Source organism: Takifugu flavidus, chromosome 5 (genome assembly GCF_003711565.1).
Source record: "Takifugu flavidus isolate HTHZ2018 chromosome 5, ASM371156v2, whole genome shotgun sequence".
Classification (NCBI taxonomy): Eukaryota; Metazoa; Chordata; class Actinopteri; order Tetraodontiformes; family Tetraodontidae; genus Takifugu; species Takifugu flavidus.
This window is the reverse complement of record NC_079524.1, coordinates 5,817,792-5,834,934: the sequence shown is the minus strand read 5'-3', so window position 1 is coordinate 5,834,934 and position 17,143 is coordinate 5,817,792. Positions and strand designations below refer to the sequence as shown.

The 17,143-nt window shown below is 44.8% G+C and overlaps 2 protein-coding genes across 2 annotated transcripts; both read left to right on the top strand.

Annotated features, from left to right (window-relative positions):
• Positions 1–3,157: 3,157 nt before the first annotated feature.
• Positions 3,158–9,743, top strand: LOC130526399 (fibroblast growth factor 10-like). The gene is made up of 3 exons (XM_057034032.1): positions 3,158–4,477; positions 8,471–8,574; positions 8,943–9,743. The coding sequence occupies exons 1-3, from the start codon at positions 4,015–4,017 to the stop codon at positions 9,132–9,134; spliced, it is 759 nt and encodes a 252-aa protein (XP_056890012.1). The 5' UTR covers positions 3,158–4,014; the 3' UTR covers positions 9,135–9,743.
• A 1,822-nt stretch (positions 9,744–11,565) lies between these two features.
• paip1 (poly(A) binding protein interacting protein 1) lies at positions 11,566–16,337 on the top strand. Its single transcript, XM_057032090.1, has 11 exons — positions 11,566–11,931; positions 12,443–12,591; positions 12,701–12,898; positions 13,008–13,120; positions 13,201–13,312; positions 13,450–13,575; positions 13,649–13,755; positions 13,841–13,958; positions 14,032–14,086; positions 14,503–14,581; positions 15,262–16,337. Exons 1-11 carry the CDS (start codon positions 11,739–11,741, stop codon positions 15,371–15,373), a joined length of 1,362 nt encoding a protein of 453 aa, XP_056888070.1. The 5' UTR covers positions 11,566–11,738; the 3' UTR covers positions 15,374–16,337.
• The last annotated feature ends 806 nt before the right edge of the window (positions 16,338–17,143 follow it).

Genomic DNA, 17,143 nt, shown 5'->3' with positions numbered 1-17,143 from the left:
TGTGTTGGTATGATGCGTATATTTACAGTGGGAAGTTCAAAGGAATCCCTTTGCCTTCCAGAACCCCCTGCTCCCCTCAGTATGGTGACCTCTGGTGCTAACGAGGTCGTCGAGTGCTAACTCCTGCTGCATGTGTAACAGCCCAAGCAGTGGCACTCCGATTCCTTTCAAGGATTAGGTTCCGCTGCCGCGATTTCCCATGCTCCTCTCTGCCTGTCAGATAACACGACTGAGGTGGAAACAGACCGGCTCTGAGTAACCATTCGCTATCAATCAGGCCAGAAACCAAGAGTTAGTCAGCACTAATGTAAAGGTGTAACACAATACTGTGCCAATGTGGTGCACCGTGTCCTAAAAGCTGGAAATGTGTGTGTCTGAGTGTGTGTGTTGTGTTTGGACAAAGCAGACACCATCCAGTTTTATTACCTAACCTTGCAGTCTGTTGTGGTAATGCGCTTATTGTTGCACAGTGGGAAGAAATGATTGAGGAAATGCTTGAAAATATCAAAGAAAACAAAAGAACTCTGTTCTGGCGTTACACAACTTAGAGTCCCCCACAACTTATAAAAGCAACTTTGTGCACTGAAAAGTGTGTTTTTCAAAAGTGACATTGTAAATGTTTTATATGGAGCTTCAGTTTCACGTCCACCAATGTGAAATCAGCTCTTTTTATGTCCAAATCAGATTGTTTTAAAATTCTATATATTTCATTACATTGGTATGAATTGCTTCTAAACTCACTGTTACAAAATGTTGGGGGGGTAAAATCAACCGCACTGTCACTTAGGAGCGACAGTTGCCGATCAGCTGATCCAGTGACCTGTAAGTAAATTCCCCGGGCCTGTTGAACCTGACACTCGGCACAGATGGATGCTGTATGTCTCTGTCTCAAGGTGGGGGGGATTTTGGGGGAGGGGGTAACATGACTACCGTCTACTGATCAGTGTGGAGGAGGAAACAGCAGCCTCATCCTGCTGGATACTAGACACCCCAACACAAGCACCAGTAAGGTATTAAAAATTTATACTCGCTGACTAACAGTAATAAAGGAGACCTTCCGCGTGTGTCCGTATCGTCATCCTGCGGCGGATGAAAAGCTTTGCAGCACCATCAAAGCAGAATTTTACTTTAATCTGGTGACTTAGTCTTTAAATTCCGGGGTAAACCCTGGGAGAGACGCTGGAGGAAGAGCAGACCGGGTTGTGGACCAGCCTGCTGCTGGTTTGGAGGAAGAAGTCCAGTCTGGTGGCTTTCATCTGGTCCTCATCAGGCCGCGCGTCCCGCAGGCGCTCAGACTGGCATCCATGTACCAGCCGTCTTCCTTTATTAAAGCCCTGGCCTCCTCTGACCCAGCGCACACAGAATGGGCCCCAGGGAACGCAGACAGACACACACATGGTTCCCATAGGCCCGCTGGGTTGTTTGCGAGCCGTAAGTTTGCCTCCCTCGCATGGATTAAGGTTGAAGTGGCTCTGAGCGCGGCGCTGCTCTTCATAAAAGTGGCTAATGATAGAGTCCCAACGAGGGCGGAGCTAATATGTGTTCGCAATGAGGCCAAGCAAAAGCGGAGACACATGACATGAACTCCTGAGGGAAGTGTGATACAAAGCAGTTCCACCTGCTGCAGCTGAGAGCAGCTACAGGTCAAAATGTACCAACTCAGGATGAGAGCAGCCTCAGACTGTTCAAAATCTGCGTTGTTCCCTACTTCACCCCGATTATTGATCGATTTCAGTTGATATTGATGCATTCTATATAAGTGGTTGCCTTAGCAACGATGATGATGTGGTTGAAAGTAAATGGCAATTTTCAGCTCCCCCCTCTGACTAAAAATGTTGACAACGTAGACCAGCAAGAGTAAGAAATGGGTCAAAAAAGGAATCTTTCCATCCACCTCCTTTCTTTTTTTCTGCTTGGCAATCAGTACTGTTCGCCCTGTAGTAATTTCCGGCATTTGCCTTTTCATTGCGATTATGTTTTTGTTTTTGGGAATAGTGTAAAAAATCCCAGGTTGAGACACAGCCTGTAGGGGGGGATCAGCAGCACATTTGTCTGTCCTATTGCCTTTTGTTTATTTTGACCTTGAAATGCGATTCAGGAAGTTTTATAAAGATAAATTGAACGGCAAAGCTGTGGAACAACGACAGGGATGAGACAAATCTCGCTTATATTGCATTTAGTTGGAAAAGTGCACATGAATTGTTATGGTTTCCTTTTCCTTGCTTCTGAATAAATCCTGCAAATCTTATGAGTATGCCAGTATCATTGGAGGCTCACGGAGGCACTTACATCACATTTAAACTCAACATTTAGAGCTGATGGGGGATCGAAAAGGCTGACAGACATGTCCTCATTTCATTTCAATCATTTCATTTTTTTCTGTTATGTAAACATTTTCTTGCTGATTTAAATAGGAATATCAACCACATTAATGATGATTCTTGCTTCAGTACAAAATCAGCAGGTCCGTTTCCTCTGTGCTGGTTCAGGTTATCTCCGAGGGAAGGGACGCTGCAAAGGAAGTGCTGATAAGATTGGTTTGTTTATGTCCACAGATAAAGCCACCAGACCGCTGTTCTGGCTGTAGATCGTCGACAGGCCTAAAAGCAGGCACTAAAAATGATGATTTAATGGAGGGATCGCGAGGAACGGGGCAGATCCCCTGAGGATCAGCATAAATTCCGTTTGTCAGTTGTATCTCTGCCTCAACCACAAATAACATGGAGGCTGCGTAGCCGTCTAATCTGCCGCAGCAGGGTCCATCCCCACGTCTCTTGCTGAGGAACAAACGAGGCGAAGGCCAGCCGGACACCTGAGTCGTAGAGGAAGGACAGTCGAGTGAAACTGGAGAGGATCATGGCTCTCCAGCACAGCAGGGGAGAGAGCACCATGATAAAGCAGAGTGAGAGAAGCAGAGTGGCCTCTGCCGCATCCAGGCTGGAATTTAATAAGTTTTTAGAGACGCTTGTTTGACTTATCATGTCCTGAACTGAGACACGAGTGGATGCATTTCATCTCGCTCACCTTTGAAGGTTTTTGGCTGATTAGCCGATAAAGCACTGATCAACATTATCCGGGTTAATCTGCTCCGATCAGGTACTACCTGACCCCAGTATTGCATTCTGTTGTGACTTGTATTTATCTGGATGCAGGCACACACGCACACACACACGGGCATGCCACAGAGCAGTACTTGCTCCCATATGTGAGAGGGGAAGTGGAGTAACGGGAGGGCGGAACCAAATAACTAACAGCTACGCCCGACGCAGTCATTTTGTGTGAGTGAGCGATTTCGCCAGGTATCCTCATATGAAAATACTGAAGCACAGGAGGCCGACAAGCCTGACTCAACCCCCAGACAGCGGGAAAGACCTCCCCGGACCGTTGCCCTGATGCTGAAAGGAGGTGGGGGCAATTTGGGTGGAGAGAGCAAAAGAGAGAGAGGGGAGTGAGCCGGGCAACAGAAGACAGATGGATTATCTGACATGCGCCTGGATGGAGCAGGATTCCTCTATAAATCCTGGCTCTTCGTTTTCCTTCCTTCAGTGAAATCTGAAAATGCCTTCTGCACACGTGGTCTGTAGCAGCTATCAGACAGGTAGACAGCCGGGTGCTCCTTCTGCTTTTCTCTGGGAATAAGGAATTCAACAAGTGGCAAACTTTTGACTTGGATTTAAGCAAGCCTTTTTTCCCCCTTGAATTTCAGCCTGGAAACACAAGGAGCAACTGTTGGAGCAGCAGAAAAGGTCACAGTCAAAACTTTATCACACAATTAAGGAAGAATTCTTTATCCTTATTAGTTAATTTTTAACAGCAGAGGTTGACTTTCCTGTGGTGAGGAGACCACGGTGTGAGTTTTAATGTGATTAATTTAAAACCAAAATTGAAAGAAATCATAGAATTTGAAGCCTGTAGACTGTGGGCTCCCCTCCCTGAGCTCCCAGCCCATCCTCGCCCCCAGCAGCATGTCCCAGGCTCTGAGGCTGCTTCTAGTCCTTCACACAGCACACTACCATGATCCAATGGGCTGCTGGAGGGAGTAAGGCTGCCTCTGCCTCGAGCTTCTCCAGGACTGGGTCAGGAGCTCCTTGTAGTTCTGTATCGGGCACAGCCTCCAGACTAAGCTCGTCGACACTGGTTCCCTCTCTGTCCCTGCCTCTCTTGTTTGCACTGGTTGTTTTCTGCTTCTCCCTTCCTGGAGCGACCTGCCGTCTTCACAAGAACAAAGTGAGCTTTGCAAACCTGCAAACTCTCAGAGTTTCACTGAATGCCTCTGAGTCTGAGGTTGACTTAAGGCCCAGAGCTGCTAGAGGTCCCCCAGGTCAGACTCGGGGATCACAGGGTAGGCATGTGCGCAGCTACAGTCATCTCCAAGGGGACATAAGGATGAGGAAGCTGTTTTCATTCCAGAAGTTTTTCCTGAGAATCGATAAAGCTGGAATGGTCAATGGAACCAAAAGCAAGGATGACCCTCTCAGTAAGTAACTCTAAAGTAACAAATTCAAATCCAGCAACTGTCAATTATGTTCTGAAGGAGCAGGTGAGCTGAAAATGAGTTTAAAATGTGTTTGCAAAAAACGTTTTTGGACTTCACAGTGGCAGAGATCAGCTGTCTGCTGCCTTAACCAAATGATTTAAATATAGTCTTAATGAAACCAGCATGAAGAAGGCAACCCCGATCAGAGTTGTCATTTTGTTTTAAACCAGACGTCCTGCTGATATCTTTGCTGTCCAAACACTCAGCACAATGATTTTAGCTCCCAGATGGTTTAAAAAGAAGCAGGGTCAGATAACCAGGTCATTATCATGCTGTCTTCACAGTCTAGGGTAAACAGCGCTGATAACAGCCACAGAGGAACAGGGCTTTCAGAGAGGGGGTGCAAACTTGTCAGCCTCACTGATGCTTGCAGACTGTTTCTGCCTCCCTGTGTCTACCTCTCCCACTCAGGCTGCCCGCCTGCCAGCCGGAGCTGAGCTAATTACATCCCTCAGTCACAGAACAGACATTTGTTTAAAGCAGTTTGACATGTGTCCTCGTCGAAACATGTCTTTAAAGTGATTACATGCTGTACGTTTCGGCATATCAGTCAGTAAAATAGCTTTCCCATTAGTCCCCCAGAATTCCCACCGTGCTACGTCTGTGTGCCTATCAGCCAGCGGGCACTTGCAAGGCCCAGTATACACACACACACACACACACACAAACACACACATATATACACGGTATATATATAGGGAGAGAGAGAGAGCAACAACTTAATTTTCTGACCACATTAAACTTTGTAGCCTTGGTTAAATAGTATTTATCATAACAGCCGTGCATGTATTCACCTTAGATTTAATGTATGTTTGGAAAATGATCTGGCTATATGTGTTTTTAATGACCCACAATTCCTCTTTGTTGAGTCAATACAGAGTTCTGCAAGGAGATGAAAATGTGTGTGTTGGGGGGGGGCTCTCTGGAGGGACAAGTTCATGAATAACATAGCGGAGCGTCATTGTGGCCACATCAAAGCTGTGCGTCTTCAGTGTCAGCGGTGGTGCCATCAAAAAGCTGTGTCCCGAGGGGGTCTGGGGACACTGTGCGTGGATTATGTGCCCTCGTATCAGGTTCGCGTTGCAAAGGATACTACACAACAGCAGCTTCAGTCTTTGCTGTGGCCCCCCGAGGCTGGACATGATCCCAGGGCAGACATCCTTTTCACCAAGTGTAGGACTGGTTCAATTTAACTGTGTCAGACCCTCTAAGACGATGCATTCAGGTCAAAATGGATGGGATTTGATTATTCTGTGAGAGGTGACAGATAAGAGTTCGACTATGGCTGCTGCCTGTGGCCCTTCAAGGACCCGCCACTCGCTGTCTGTTAAAGAGCCAGTATCCAGCCTCCCACAGATTTATGGGGATGCCAGTGAAAAACTGTCCCACATGGTGTCCAAATTACTTGGAGGCTAAGGTGAGGTTACAGAGAGGCAAAGAAAAAAAAGGATAGCAATGCAGCCATTAGCATGGCCTAACTACATAATTCCGAATCTGTAACTCACTCTGACTCTTCATACGAGCAGCAGCTCTCAAGTGGCAGATGAACTTTTGTTAAACGGGACCAAAAAGCACAGAGTTAAAAGTCTTTTGGTTAATTATCCACGGCTGTGTGTATGTGTGCGTGCGTGCGTGTGTGCGCATGTGTGTAAGAGAGAGCCCACCAGTTGTGTTGCTGTGGGCTCCAGACCATGTGTGCAAGATGCTTCTGGTCATGATTTAAAAAGTGTGTATGTGAAGTTTAGGTAACCCTGTGTGCATCCCCCTGAGTGTGCGCGTGTGTCTGCGTGCGCGCGTGCACGTGTGTGAGTGTGATCCCACCAGTTGTGTTGCTGTGGGCTCCAGACCATGTGTGCAAGATGCTTCTGGACATGACATTAAAAAGTGTGTGTGTAAAGTGTAGGTAACCCTGCGTATGTATGTGTGTGTACGCACGCAAGTGTGTGCACGTTGAGTGTGTGCCTTCGTGCATGTTCAAGTGCTTTAATCAAAGCAGCGGCCTTTTTTTTAATGTAGGGGAAAACAGATGGCGCTCTCACGGAGTTTCATGGAGAGAGATGTATTGCTTTGCTCTGAGGCGGGGAAATAGATGAATATCCCGCCTGTGTAAATACACACAGTGTGGTCCTTATCAAGTGTGATTACTATATCATCTGATTTATGCCTCACTCCACACCATTTCTCTGCAAAATAAAACCATCTCACCAGGTTTTTTTCCCAACTGTTCAAGGGTTACCTGGAAAAACAACCGATGCGGCTGAGGTGAGGGGTTTGTGCTTGCCCCACTGTGGATAAAACCTCTTTTAATTCTCACGGGCACCGAATGCCTTTATTCCCGAACCAGCCCAACACTAACTGCTGTAACTCCAGCCAGAGTATATTAAATAAGACCCAGTGTGCTGACAAAACACCAAAATGAGGCCGACTGACTTTTTTTTACTTCATGTGTGGTTTAAAATTTGTCCCATGCTGAGCACATTTAAGGCTCCAACGTGTGATCTGAAATTAAATCAAGGTGTTTTAAGATCTTTTCCCAAATCTGCTGCAATAATTTGGCTATTATTGGCGGTCTGAGGAGATAGTCAAGGTTGAAGTTCCACAGTCAGGTCGAGGGTGCAATTTTACATTTACCTGCTCGGATGTTAAGTGCATGTGTGTGTGCATGTGTGTCCAACCTGTCTTGCCGCTGCCTCCGGTGGCTGACTTTGATCAGTGATCATTACAGCCTTACTAATCCTCCCTCCACCCCCAGTCTCACTGTCTCTCTGTCCTTCTCTCTGTCCCCCTCTGTTCTACTCCCTTTCATCCCTCCCATGTTTACAGAAAAGCCAGAGACCGCCATAGATTGTCTTACATCCTCACTCCATACCTGACACCCGATCCCATTCAGAAACCAGTCCCCCTCTGATCTTCAATGGCCGTTGTGTCACAGTCCCCACCGTTAGATCGCCGCTCCAGACCTCACTGCCCCGAGGTGCCGCTATTTGAACTCGAAACTGATACAGTTAAGACCTCACAGATGAGGAGCGAATCTTCTGTATTTTTAAGAGAGGGATTGTTCTTCGCACACCTGCATCCGTCACTGTCCGCTCGTATTTGAGGCTGGCAGCCCGAGAGGCACCCTGGTCACCACAGAGTGGGTCTGACGGTAGACCGGGCTCCCACGCAAGCAGTCATCGGACACAGGAGGGGCCACACGTCTGATCAAAGCACGTCAACGAGTCTTTAGAGTTCACACCCCCATGCTGAAGTGTGTGTCTGTGTACACACGCACTCACTGGGATAAAATAGTGACAGGTCACAGGAAACGGGGAAAGAAAGTCAGGAAGGAAGGCATGACATCAAACATGGCATGAGAACATGGGGTTACACACACACACACACACACACACACATGCTTCTGTGGTCAAAGGACACGTTAGGAAGTTATATTTCTTTGACCCCTGATACTGAGACCACACAAATAACCACAGCTGTCTGCAGCCAAAGCCTGTTCTTGTTAACTGGGGGTATAAATTAGTTCTATAACAGACCAGGAGAATTACTCGAATTGCTTCAATGGGGACTCGGAAAACGCAAATGGCAAACAAATCATAAACAACGTTAGACCTTCAGTGGTATCCACCCATTACTTTGCAGGCTAAATGGACTGGGCAGCTGGAATCAGTTACACAGGTGTAGGCTGTAAAGTAACTTTATAATATCACTGAAATGATAAATGTGCCTGAGCAATAATTATAACCCGACACGAAATTCCCACAATCAAAGGTTGCATAATGAACATGAAATATGCTGTTATCCTTTATTACTCACCGTGAATCGGAGTATTGTTCTCATTTATCTCCGCTAAAGAGCCAAGCAGACACACGGTGAGGACTGTTTCTCGGGACCTGTAGTGCACTGAATAAGCAATATTTCTTTGCTCCATCCTAGGTATTCTGGAGATCACTTCGGTGGACGTGGGAGTGGTGGCCATCAAAGGGGTGAACAGCAACTACTACCTGGCTATCAGCAGGAAAGGAGAGGTTTACGGAGCGGTTAGTATCCGGGTCAGGGGTCAATCTGAAGGGTCCAGATAGAGAGATAGTGTTGGATTCCTCTGCTCTTATCAGAGTATTGTCCTTATCTTTACTTCTCTGACTGCTGGGTCAAAGCTGAATCACAACCAGGCCTGCGAACACACACACACACACACACACACACACACGCGCACACAGACCACAAGTAGAACTGTGCAATTTTCCTGAGTGTATCGTAGTCCTGCACACAAAGAAAAGCATGCATTGCAGATTAGGAGGGAGTATAAACAAGACGCCAAGTGCAACCACAATGGAAGACAGTGGTTATGCTTTTCCTAAATGTCACAGGTCAAATGATGGCAACACATCTTTGTTTTTGTTCTTAGCGGGAGTTTGGCGTTGACTGCAGTCTGAAGGAGCGGATCGAGGAGAACGGCTACAACACGTACGCATCGGCCATGTGGAAGAACAAGAAGCGGCAGATGTTTGTGGGTCTAAATGTCCACGGGAAGCCGCTGAGAGGGAAGAAAACCCGCAGGAAGAACAGGGCCACCCACTTCCTTCCAATTGTGGTGTGAACTGGAGAACGCTATTGGAAAAGGAGGACATGCAGCACTGGACAAATACTGAAAAAAGAAGCTGTAGAATAAAGACTTTCAGTTGGAAAAAAGACACATTTAAAAACAAGGCACTAACACTGTTACATAAAAACATGGTCACTGCTCCTATGGCTTTGATCAAGATCATCTTAATTGGTGAGGAAAGATGAAGATCTGTGTTTTCTGTGGCATGGAATTAGATTTTCCCCCTTTTTTCTCTGTGCCAAACTTTTGAAAACTGGACCTTTTGTGTAATGTGGAAACTATGGGAGATACTGTCACACATAGATACAGGAGATGTTGTAAGATGTTATTTATAATCCTTATTCACCAACAGATTAAATGGGAGGGAAAGAAATTGCTTCCGATGAGGGAAATGAGCGGTCATTTTTTTCATGACTGGGCATAAGAATAGATGTCTTAACAGCAATTGTTTAATCCTCTGTGTCCTGGTTGTTATTGTAATGATTTATTTATTTTGTGAAATATTTAACTGAAGGGGACACTCATGAGTAAAGCATTCCTTTGCATTCTTTACTTTTATAGGAACTCTATTATGTGAAAATAAACAGCATTTTCTCATCTGCAGTTTAGTCCTCTTCTCTTTATGACTATGCATGTTTCTTCACACCTGAGAACTTAACTGGAAAAGATATATATTCACTTCATTGCAGCTGGTCTATATGCAGCTATTACAGTGTTTAGCTCCACAACAGACACATCAACCACACTCAGTTCTGACATCGCTCTTCAGTTCAGTCCAGTTTAGGTTGGTTCATTTTGGTTTGGCTCAGTTCACTTTTGGTGAAGTAAGAAAAAAACTCCCTTTAATGGGAAGAAACTTTGAATAGGACCAGGTTCATAGGGGAAGAGAGGAGGGGAGGAGAGGAGAGGAGAGGAGAGGAGAGGAGAGGGGAGGGGAGGGAGAGATCTAATAGATCTAATAAGCAGATTCAGCATTTCCTAATTAAAACAATGAATATTGATCCCTGAAGGCACCTGGGGCTGACAGAAATGCCACATGATTCTTTAATTCATTCGGCACAGCTAATACGTACGGAGGCAGAAATATGAAGGAGACAGAATGAGGGATGTGATCAGTGGCAGTGGCCCTGATGGCAGATGAAAAGATTGCAGGGAGAACGTTTACACCTCAGGCCCAATGTCCTCTCATCTGAAAAGTAGGAGAAGAGCTGCAGGGAAAAGAGGCTGGTAACTACAGAATAAGAATAAGAATCCCAGGATGAGGAAAGCATTTTTGTTAAGGGTTTCTGTATTTAATGGTTGTCTCAGCAATCACTGATGATTTATTCTGAGGAATGTTTCACTCCATTCCAACATAACAGTTTAGGCAACATATCAGATACTGTTTAACCCTCTGCTCCGCACCTCATAAATGTTGAACTTTCAATGTTACCAAATGTTAAACCACATTGTATACATTTGTGTATACAGTGAGTACATTTACAGGAATTTAATCAGGGGGGAAAAGAAATGCATTGCTGTGTTGGGGCTCTGTTTAATATCTGTTGCAAAGAACATATTCAACTGACTTGCAAGACATTTTGTCATTATACATTTCCGAGTTTGAATATTTGAACGTACTCCAAGAGGCAGGCATGTGGAGAAAAAAACAACAATAACAAAAAATAAGGGCAGTAATCTTTTATCAGAGTGGGTCTCTGCATTTCTGGAACAGGAATTCTCTGTGCTATAATGCGATCCAGCTTTGGGAAACAAGTGGAAAATGACCAGAGGGTGAAACAACTAATGAATACTTACGCTGAGAGGTCTGGTGCAACACATGTTTGTTGCGGGCAGCTACTGAGTGAGTTCAGATAGGGAGGCACTTCTGAGGCATGTCTGCGATGCATTTTGTTGTTTTTAAATTGATATGATTTGTCCACTAACAAACATTTGAATCAATGTGAGGTCATTTAATGTAGTTACGATTTTCTTTATGATATCAATCAATTTGTACCATTATATTACACTAGATGCACTACAGTCATGTTGATTTCTTGGAAGGATTTCTTAATACTGAAGGTATTGTCTAGCCAAAACATACTCTTCAATCAAAAAATGCACCACTTTCTTAAGAAATTATTGTAGCAGAGAGTACATTGATTAAAAAGATATCCCAATAACTTTATATTTAAAGAATAAATGCTGAAAAAATTAAAACAAAAACCTAAAGTCCATGGAAAATTCGAAAATTAATTTTACATTTTTAGACAAAACCTTGAAATTTTTTGTAAAACTCAAATGTCATAATTTAGTAATTTATTCTTACATTCGATAAATCTGCTTCCATTATTTCTTATTACCAAATTTGGCCGGTTGTCCTCCGCGCCGCTAGAGGGCGGTAGTTCAGCTCCTACGTCAAAGGAAGCCACTGGTAGTGGGTTTGTTGTTAAAAGGAAGTGGACAAAAAGTTGTGTATACGGAACATCCAGTATGAGAGATAGTGCGTATTTTATTCTGATAAGATAAAGAAGTGTCTCCAAAAGAAAAGCGGGGCCGCTTGATTTTTTTAATTCATGCCGATGTGGATTTGAGAGTCAGACTGACAGGCCAACAGTCATGAATGACAATTTTAACCGAGCTCCAGGAGCTGGGAGAATCCGAAGTCCTCCTGCAGACCCTGGGTTTGTGGGCACCGCCGGGGATCCCAACACCAGCACCACTTTTTACAACCAAACGGTTTCTCCGCTGAGACAACCGCGAACATCCCCGTCTTTTACAGAGAGCCCGCACAACGACACGGCTGGTGAAGGTGGGAAACCGCCAAATAAGCTACGTCAAACAGCAACACGGATCGTTAAAGGGCTAATTTTAAGCATGTTCTCGATTTCGTGTAAATTTCTTCGATGTCATTTGTTGACGGTCACAGAACGTGTGATTGTTGAACTTGTCTGTGTCCCCAATTTCCTTGAGTGGATTAATCTCACAACCATTTGCTAAACTAGCAGCTAGTTGCCAAGATGTTAGTAACTGTTAGCATCCTGGCACAGTGACCCGCACCTGTTGGATGGTCATTTCAAGTGAGGTAACGTAGCTTCTAAATTAAGCTCCCAGTCAGATGTCGACGGTTGGCCAGTGAGATCGATCTTCCGGTTAACGCCTTTAAAGTTGAGAATCGTCAAAAACAAAGACTAAGGTTCAGTTTCACTTCTCACGAAATGTAGATCCCGTGTTTCTCCCAGGCGCATGCGTCGAGGATAGTGGCGTCTGTTGTGGGGTTGTCTTTATTGCATATTAGCTGAACGACTCCATCTGATTTGCAGATCTAAAAAGGCAGAGCATCCCGCAGCAAAGTGCACACGCAAACAACACATCTTCCCCCGATAGATTTACCCAAGAGGCGCCTGCGGTGAACTCATCAACCCTCTCAGCCAGTGCTCCAGAGTTTGTACCAGCTGGGATGATGTGTGAGGTAAGTTCCTGACACTCTCAGTTTCTTTTCTTGTCTGTTATATTCACAATGGTGTCGATATTTCTTGTATTTAAATTTGAGGGGGTCATTGATTTTTATTTGTACATAGAACAACAATCTTTATTTTGACGGCGAACACTTTTATGGAGAACCATGCTTGGCTGACATGGTCACAGACTTTCTGGGTCACCTGAGCACCTCACCAGGGTCCTTTGAGTCGGATATTGGGTACATTAGCGACACCATCAATTCCTGGGTTAATACTGAAGAGACGTTGAATGAGCTTGTTGACCTGATCTTCACGCAGGTAAGAAGAACTCTATTCTCATTTGACATCAGTATCGACTCAAAATCGTGTAGATTGGAGCCAAATCCTGTCTAAATGGAGCATGTTTGCTTGATGTCTGCCATCGCAGTCTACCACCATTCCAAACTTTTCTTACACGGGGGCCAGGCTTTGTAACTACCTGTCTCATCATCTCGCTATCAGCCCACCGAGCGGCAACTTCCGTCAGCTTCTCCTAAAAAGGTCATTTGCATATAATATTGCTGTACAAAACAATAATAGCCGTAATTATTGTTCTTAAATTAACAATGCGTCCTCCGTAGATGTCAAGTAGAATACCAGCAGAGGGACGCGGCTGCCAGGGGAGATGCCGAGGCTCAGAAGAAGCTCCACTCCTTTGTGCTCTTTCTCGGAGAGCTCTACCTTAACTTGGAGGTAAAAGCCAAGCGTGCTTGCAAATCTGTCACACGGAGGATTCTTACTGAGAAAAGCAACCGAATCTTTCAGTCACTAACTTGGTCCCAGTTTTGCCCACCAGCACATCTTCAACTATTTATTTATTTTTTCTTCAGGTGAAGAGTGCAAAGGGGTCTCCAGATCGAGCTCATGTCCTGCTGTCTGCCCTCAATGACCTCATGAACACTCTGTTCAGCCATCCGGTCGACACAAATCTCATCTGCGCCGTCAAACTGCTCAAGGTTTCACAACTTTACACGCGCGTGGCGACTCTGTGGCTGAGCGAAGTCTTGAAAACGTGTTGTGAATTCGCAGCTGACAGGTTCCGTCCTGGAAGACGAGTGGAAGGAAAGTGGTAAAGCACATATGGATGAACTGATCCAGAGAATAGAAACCATCCTCCTGGATGCGACCTGCAGCAGGTGTGGATCGTCTGCACCGCCAACCCTTTTCCTTTTTAACACGCTTGAAACACGACACAGGTGTTTTCCAATTCTCCCTCTTCAGGGACGTCAGGCAGATGCTTCTGAAACTTGTGGAGTTGCGGTCGAGTGACTGGGGTCGAGTCCGCGACGCCGTTCCTGCCAGCAACGCCACTCCAGACAATGATCCAAACTACTTCATGGTGAGGGTCGCCTGCGCCGCCCGCGCTCTGCTGCCGGGGTTCGTTTCTCATCCGGTTTTCTTTCTCCTCTCAGAACGAGCCCACGTTCTACACCGAGGACGGCATCGCGTTTACAGCAGCAGACCCAGGTGAGAGGGACCGGGACCGCAGCTGACCCGAGCATCTGCGGCGCAGCGTTCGTGGCGCCCCCTAGTTTACAGAACTCAACAGGCGCTTCCCAGAAAAAGAAACTAATCTTGATGATTGAAAATCACTGTAGCTGAAGAAAGAAAAGTGAAAGTGAACGTGTCATCGTGACTTCAGCTGAATCCTTTCGCTGCAAACACGGCAGCCTGGATCACTTAAGACTTTTTTTAGGGTGTTTACAGAGAATAGAACTTGTTTTATTACTTTTTTGAAGACGTGACCATTTTTAGATCCCTCATCCAAGATCTCTGCAGATCCGTACAGCAACTGTCGTCACTCTTGTTTACAGCCTCCCTTCATCCTTCAGTAGTGATGAAATTCGCCTTTTTAAGTTGAATTTGTGGCTCTGCTTCCGCAGAATTTGCTGAGAAATACCAGGAAATGCTGGCTAGACAGGACTACTTCCATGATACCTTTGGAGAAAATGGAAACGAAGCGTGAGTACAGGACATCCTCGTGCACGTCATTCCTGGCAGATGTTGATGTGGTTTGTTGTCTTTATCATAGTGTCCCAGCGTGCATGTTAATTACGATCTGTTCACTGATTAGAGAGCTTCACTAATTCTGCTAATTTCCAGTTTGATTTTTTATTTTATTTTTTTATTTTTTTAATGTGACCTCACTCAGATGTAACCTGTGGGCCCCTGAGCTTAGAAACCAGCCCACAATGCAACAGTGTCCACCATTTCCTCAGATTCAGTGTAGTCAGCAGTTGGGTGTGAGAGAGAGCTGAGCTCACATCTCTCTCTCTCTCTCTCTCTCTGTCTCTGTCTCTGTCTCTGTCTCTCTCTCTCTCTCTCTCTCTGTCTCTCTCTGTCTCTCTGTCTCTGTCTCTCTCTCTCTCTCTCTCTCTCTCTCTCTCTCTCTCTCTCTGTCTCTGTCTCTGTCTCTCTGTCTCTGTCTCTCTCTCTGTCTCTGTCTCTCTCTCTCTCTCTGTCTCTGTCTCTCTCTCTGTCTCTCTCTCTCTGTCTCTCTCTCTGTCTCTGTCTCTCTCTCTGTCTCTCTCTCTGTCTCTGTCTCTGTCTCTGTTACACAAACCACCTTCAGCAGTTTTTTTATTTATAGTATTCCCCAAAAGACCCCCACAGGCTCTAAAGAGGCTCTCTCCTGCTCGCAGGTACGATGACTCCGATGACGAGCTGGAGCCCGAAATGGCGGAAGCCTTTGAGAGTTTCTACTTGGAGACGGAGATGAAGAAACAACAACGACAACAACCACCCAACCATTAGAACCTGCGAGGCTCTATGGGTGCCCGTGTTTCCCCAGGTCCTCTGATGGATCGTTGAAGGATGAAGGGTTTGAGAACAGTTCGTTCTACCAAAAGCAAGCATTTAAATCACAACATCTCTGCATCGTTGCCCCCTCTGACGTTTGTAAGTCGGCCTTTATTGCAACATCAAGAATGGCTTTCCTCCTTGAAGACACGGGTGTTTGTTGGTGGGTTCTACTGTTGTTTTCTCTGAACGAGTGCAGTGATTGTTTTTTCCTTCCTTTCTTATTTCATGAGGATTCCCCCCACAAATTTCCACCTGGAGCGCTTGAGCTGGACCACAGGTTCAGTCCGTTGTCACCCTCCCTTTATCACGTCAGGGCAATTTGGCAAGTTAACTTTGTTAAAGATGATGCGGAGCAGTTGCTTACAACAGCAAATTCATCAAATATTCCTCCCACTCACAGTGGAGGCACAAAAAAAATGACCCAAATCAACACGTAGACCACCATTTGTCCTGAAACGCTGCTGAAGACGTGAGAAAACCTCAGAGCACATTTCGAAGTGGAAATTTGGTGTTGGTTTAGAGAAGTTAAATTGACCTCAAGCGTGAGAGCTTCTGTGCTAATGCCACAGAGAGACGCTGCGGGCCGTCAAACCCAACTCATTATTTAGAGCCTGTGGACGTTGCTGGAACACTTACTGCACATTGTCTGAATTCACATTCAGTATTATGGCTTATTTTTAAACCCTTATTTTCCTGTAATTAAACCTAAACATTTAATCTTTAAATAATTTGGAAGAAATATTAGAGCGTAGGCCAACATTTAAGTTTCTGGATTTAGCTTTCTAAGCATCTAATGATGTCTCAAATGATAGATGACATCACCAGCATTGAACCCCACAAGAACAGAATGTTGTTTTATAGTTTGTAAATATTATTTATGGTATTATTTGCCTGCAATAAATCCTTCTTAGTTAAATATTTGTTCCTTGAGTTGATTGAGGATCAGTGAAAATGTTCTCACAGCCACACATGACAACAGAAATCAAACTCTTTCTCTATTAAAGGGAATCAGCAATATTCAAACATCAGCAGTAACTGGAAATTATACTTTAATTGCATAAAAATAATAATCTACCGTTGCAGAAATGCGGGCTCTGGCGCCATCTAGTGGTTGTGTGCGAGCAAACAGCTCGTTTTTACTGGTCATATTACTTTTGTGTAGATGTGCAATGAAAATGAGTATTTTAATCTAGTCTACAACAAATTATGCAGATATTTATAAGTGTTTCATTTATTGATGCTGCCTGCTTTCTTCTGCATTTATCTGAGCCAAACAATTTTCATAAAGCAAACGAGGCTCTGTGAAACGAGTTTCTGCTCATTTTTCTAAGGGAAAAGGAAGTTGTGGTTGCAAGTGAAAAAGGAAGCAACACATCGTTGTAGAGTTTGGTGATCACATAGAGTTAAAATGAATGATGAGTTAAATATTAGTGGGGAAGTACAATGTAATTAATACATAATTATAATCTGTTACTTAAATGACATTATACAATTCACCATACCATCATTGTAACATAAAACAACATATAGAAAACATTCAATGTCCTCAGAACATCTTTGTTTGCAATGTGTTTTCCTGGATGTTTGGTGCAGTTGGAACCCACCGGTGGTGACTCGTTTAGAACAGCGCTTAAGAATTTAGGCTGATCTCGGAATCATGGCTGATCCCTGAGCCTCTGTCGGCCTGCTGGATGCGAGCGCCACAAAGAAACAGCCAAAACT

Excerpts from the sequence above, each read along its gene's own strand:
- paip1 (XM_057032090.1), top strand. The coding sequence starts at position 11,739 with ATGAATGACAATTTTAACCGAGCTCCAGGAGCTGGGAGAATCCGAAGT. Across the intron at positions 13,121-13,200 it reads CGTCAGCTTCTCCTAAAAAG|ATGTCAAGTAGAATACCAGC; the intron begins GTCATTTGCATA and ends CGTCCTCCGTAG. Across the intron at positions 13,959-14,031 it reads ATGATCCAAACTACTTCATG|AACGAGCCCACGTTCTACAC; the intron begins GTGAGGGTCGCC and ends TTCTCCTCTCAG.
- LOC130526399 (XM_057034032.1), top strand. The coding sequence starts at position 4,015 with ATGATCCAATGGGCTGCTGGAGGGAGTAAGGCTGCCTCTGCCTCGAGC. Across the intron at positions 4,478-8,470 it reads AAGCAAGGATGACCCTCTCA|GTATTCTGGAGATCACTTCG; the intron begins GTAAGTAACTCT and ends GCTCCATCCTAG. Across the intron at positions 8,575-8,942 it reads AAGGAGAGGTTTACGGAGCG|CGGGAGTTTGGCGTTGACTG; the intron begins GTTAGTATCCGG and ends TTTTGTTCTTAG.